At 46.8% G+C, this 4,712-nt stretch overlaps 1 protein-coding gene across 1 annotated transcript; it reads left to right on the top strand.

The window, feature by feature from the left end:
• The first annotated feature begins 432 nt into the window (after positions 1 to 432).
• Positions 433 to 1,230, top strand: LOC134944018 (cyclin-dependent kinase 5 activator 1-like). The gene has a single exon (XM_063932560.1). It carries the CDS (start codon positions 433 to 435, stop codon positions 1,228 to 1,230), a length of 798 nt encoding a protein of 265 aa, XP_063788630.1.
• The last annotated feature ends 3,482 nt before the right edge of the window (positions 1,231 to 4,712 follow it).

The following is a 4,712-nucleotide window of genomic DNA, read 5'->3' as shown; positions in this document are numbered from 1 at the left end:
GTTTTATTTTCAACTAATTATTTATCTCTTAGATTATTCAAAATATCTTATTATTTATTTATTTTACATATATTCCCTCCCTTACAGGGCTGTAATGAGGGGATAATACCTTCTACATTTTCACCAATTTTCAGCACTTGTTGAATTGCCTACATGTAGCTCATTTTCATATAAAGGCACAAAAGTCACCAGCTCATTTGCATGAACAACGCATCACAATCACCAGCTCAGTTGCATCACAGTGATGTCACAATGCCACAGTAAGCAGGGAAAACCTCTGATTACGACCTGCTGGACTCAATTGCTGCCCAGTGTTAAACCGGGCAGCATCAGTCACGTGCTGGAAACAGACCGTAGCTATTGGATAACGTTTTACAATCAGACTCACCACAGATTACAGACACCGGATTTGCTGGCATTCCTTGAATAAGAATGTGGAACTGTATGCCATTTCCGTGCTGCCGCAAGGCAAGGCGGCCTGATGAGGACTCAAGTGGGAACCATCGCACTGAGAACAGCGAGACTGCAAGACCTGCCGAGAGACGTTCGCTCATCGCGCGCTTTAGGAGATTCATGTCTAAGAGGAGGCAAGGCAAAATGGGTGGAACCAACATTACCCACCTCATCACTGAGAGCAGGAAGGATTCCATGCTATCCTGTGTGGATCTCCCAGCCTTAATACAGGCCTCACATGATGCTCCTGACAAGGAACCTGGTAGAGACCAGGAAGTGCGCTCACCTGCAAAATCCAATATGGTGCAGGCATCGACCAGCGACCTGTTCAGCTGTCTAATGGAGTTCCTCTGCCGCAGGTGTAAAGAATTCGTGGAGTTATCACCAACATATATTGCTCTATGGATAACCGCTGTTGACAACTTCCTCTATCAATACTGGCGGAATGTCAGTTTCATCACTCCGACCAATCTAGCGTTTCTCTACATGCTCTGCCGAGAGGTCATGTCATCCGAGCTGCTCAGCGAGTGGGAGCTAATCGCAAGTCTATCAACATGTCTGTATGTATCCTATGCATACGTGGGCAGTGAGCTCTCCTACCCACTGATGCCGTTCCCTGTTGAGTGCTCGAAGGAAGCCTTTTGGAGTCGTTGCCTCTATGTTATCAACCTAATGAGTGCAAAGATGCTCCGCTTCCATGCTGACCCCCAGTATTTTGCCCAGGTCTTTGAGGATCTTAAAGCTGAGGGTGGAGAGAAGGATATTACATCAGCTTAAAATCATACTGGACAGGCCTCGTTACCAAAACCGGCGGTGCGGCCTCAAAAGTGGATCAGCCTCCCATCAGAGGTGGTAGAGGCTAACAGTAAACAGTAATTGTGGTGAGCATTGATGAAAATTCTGCAGCTCTGGCTTGAGAACCATAAAGTAGCTCAAATTCAGGCTTGGGAACCTAAGGCAAAAGAAACCCCATTTCAGGCTTGGGAACCTAAGGCAAAAGAAACCCAATTTTAGGCTTGGGAACCTAAGGCAAAGAAACCCAATTTCAGGCTTGGGAACCTAAGGCAAAGAAACCCACCCGTGGCTGTTATTGCATGGCTATCGGGCGTGGCCCCTTGGCGATGGGGTTACCAGTTCTTTAAGAATTGGTAGTGGCACAGCCACCATGGACCAACGCAATATTTATTTTTTGTTAAGTTAGAACAGTCTAAATGCGCAGTCAGACTTGCCATGACAGACATTTTTGACAACTTTCAGCTTAATTTGCAAAAAGAGGATTTTTTGGTCACTTACCATTGAATAATTTTCTCTGAAGCAGGCTGTGGGACGCTGGACCATGGGATTGCAAGATGAGCTGGAGTTTGGCACTCAAACTACTGTCATTGTAATTCTAAGCTCCTCCCCCTGCAACCCCACAATACTAGCACTTCTTTTAAAAGAGTACGGTAAGGATTAGCAGTAACCCGGTGAAACTGTTACAACAAACCATTAGGGAAATGAGTCAAGAACCTGCGCGTGAGGGAGGGAACACATTGTCCCACAGCCAGGGAAGAAATTAGATAGTTTTTCTGTCTGTAAATAGCAGAGGGGAGAAGAACTGGTGAATTATGGAAAGTGTACAAAAGTTTAGGGAGTAGCACCATCTTAGATACATATAAATTATTGGCAGATAAGAAGATCTTGGCCCATCTAATCTGCCCTTAGATAGATATGAAATAAAGAGATAAATACATAAATATCAGAAATACTGTATGTGAGATAGCAGAGGTGTAGCTAGGCGCCAAGGTGGCCGGAGCAAGGGCATGTTTTGGTGCCACCCTCCCCTATACTGAATTGGAGGCCTAGCCAACACGTGGTGGCATGTTACATTTGAAAAGAAACACTATTTAAAAATCCTAAATTGGTGACATGGGTGGTTGTAGACCTTGTGGAGCTCATGATAATCTGATAATCTCCAAATATCTCAAATAAAATAATGCCCCAAATGTGACCCCCCACAGACCCAAACCCTCCCTAAACTCTCAATGAAAATACTGCCTCAGGAGGAGTGTGGACAGCCATTTTTTTTAGAGATGAGCGCCTGAAATTTTTCGGGTTTTGTGTTTTGGTTTTGGGTTCGGTTCCGCGGCCGTGTTTTGGGTTCGAACGCGTTTTGGCAAAACCTCACCGAATTTTTTTTGTCGGATTCGGGTGTGTTTTGGATTCGGGTGTTTTTTTCAAAAAACGCTAAAAAACAGCTTAAATCATAGAATTTGGGGGTCATTTTGATCCCAAAGTATTATTAACCTCAAAAACCATAATTTACACTCATTTTCAGTCTATTCTGAATACCTCACACCTCACAATATTATTTTTAGTCCTAAAATTTGCACCGAGGTCGCTGTGTGAGTAAGATAAGCGACCCTAGTGGCCGACACAAACACCGGGCCCATCTAGGAGTGGCACTGCAGTGTCACGCAGGATGTCCCTTCCAAAAAACCCTCCCCAAACAGCACATGACGCAAAGAAAAAAAGAGGCGCAATGAGGTAGCTGTGTGAGTAAGATTAGCGACCCTAGTGGCCGACACAAACACCGGGCCCATCTAGGAGTGGCACTGCAGTGTCACGCAGGATGGCCCTTCCAAAAAACCCTCCCCAAACAGCACATGACGCAAAGAAAAAAAGAGGCGCAATGAGGTAGCTGTGTGAGTAAGATTAGCGACCCTAGCGGCCGACACAAACACCGGGCCCATCTAGGAGTGGCACTGCAGTGTCACGCAGGATGTCCCTTCCAAAAAAACCTCCCCAAACAGCACATGACGCAAAGAAAAAAAGAGGCGCAATGAGGTAGCTGTGTGAGTAAGATTAGCGACCCTAGTGGCCGACACAAACACCGGGCCCATCTAGGAGTGGCACTGCAGTGTCACGCAGGATGTCCCTTCCAAAAAACCCTCCCCAAACAGCACATGACGCAAAGAAAAAAAGAGGCGCAATGAGGTAGCTGACTGTGTGAGTAAGATTAGCGACCCTAGTGGCCGACACAAACACCGGGCCCATTTAGGAGTGGCACTGCAGTGTCACGCAGGATGTCCCTTCCAAAAAACCCTCCCCAATCAGCACATGATGCAAAGAAAAAGAAAAGAAAAAAGAGGTGCAAGATGGAATTGTCCTTGGGCCCTCCCACCCACCCTTATGTTGTATAAACAAAACAGGACATGCACACTTTAACCAACCCATCCTTTCAGTGACAGGGTCTGCCACACGACTGTGACTGATATGACGGGTTGGTTTGGACCCCCCCCAAAAAAGAAGCAATTAATCTCTCCTTGCACAAACTGGCTCTACAGAGGCAAGATGTCCACCTCATCATCACCCTCCGATATATCACCGTGTACATCCCCCTCCTCACAGATTATCAATTCGTCCCCACTGGAATCCACCATCTCAGCTCCCTGTGTACTTTGTGGAGGCAATTGCTGCTGGTCAATGTCTCCGCGGAGGAATTGATTATAATTCATTTTAATGAACATCATCTTCTCCACATTTTCTGGATGTAACCTCGTACTCCGATTGCTGACAAGGTGAGCGGCGGCACTAAACACTCTTTCGGAGTACACACTTGTGGGAGGGCAACTTAGGTAGAATAAAGCCAGTTTGTGCAAGGGCCTCCAAATTGCCTCTTTTTCCTGCCAGTATAAGTACGGACTGTGTGACGTGCCTACTTGGATGCGGTCACTCATATAATCCTCCACCATTCTATCAATGTTGAGAGAATCATATGCAGTGACAGTAGACGACATGTCCGTAATCGTTGTCAGGTCCTTCAGTCCGGACCAGATGTCAGCATCAGCAGTCGCTCCAGACTGCCCTGCATCACCGCCAGCGGGTGGGCTCGGAATTCTGAGCCTTTTCCTCGCACCCCCAGTTGCGGGAGAATGTGAAGGAGGAGATGTTGACAGGTCGCGTTCCGCTTGACTTGACAATTTTGTCACCAGCAGGTCTTTCAACCCCAGCAGACTTGTGTCTGCCGGAAAGAGAGATCCAAGGTAGGCTTTAAATCTAGGATCGAGCACGGTGGCCAAAATGTAGTGCTCTGATTTCAACAGATTGACCACCCGTGAATCCTTGTTAAGCGAATTAAGGGCTCCATCCACAAGTCCCACATGCCTAGCGGAATCGCTCCGTGTTAGCTCCTCCTTCAATGTCTCCAGCTTCTTCTGCAAAAGCCTGATGAGGGGAATGACCTGACTCAGGCTGGCAGTGTCTGAACTGACTTCACG

The sequence above is a fragment of the Pseudophryne corroboree genome, chromosome 7, assembly GCF_028390025.1.
Source record: "Pseudophryne corroboree isolate aPseCor3 chromosome 7, aPseCor3.hap2, whole genome shotgun sequence".
Classification (NCBI taxonomy): domain Eukaryota; kingdom Metazoa; phylum Chordata; class Amphibia; order Anura; family Myobatrachidae; genus Pseudophryne; species Pseudophryne corroboree.
This window is presented reverse-complemented; position numbering and strand designations above follow the sequence as displayed.

Bases quoted from the DNA above. Each gene is read 5' to 3' on its own strand.
- LOC134944018 (XM_063932560.1), top strand. From the start codon at position 433: ATGTGGAACTGTATGCCATTTCCGTGCTGCCGCAAGGCAAGGCGGCCT.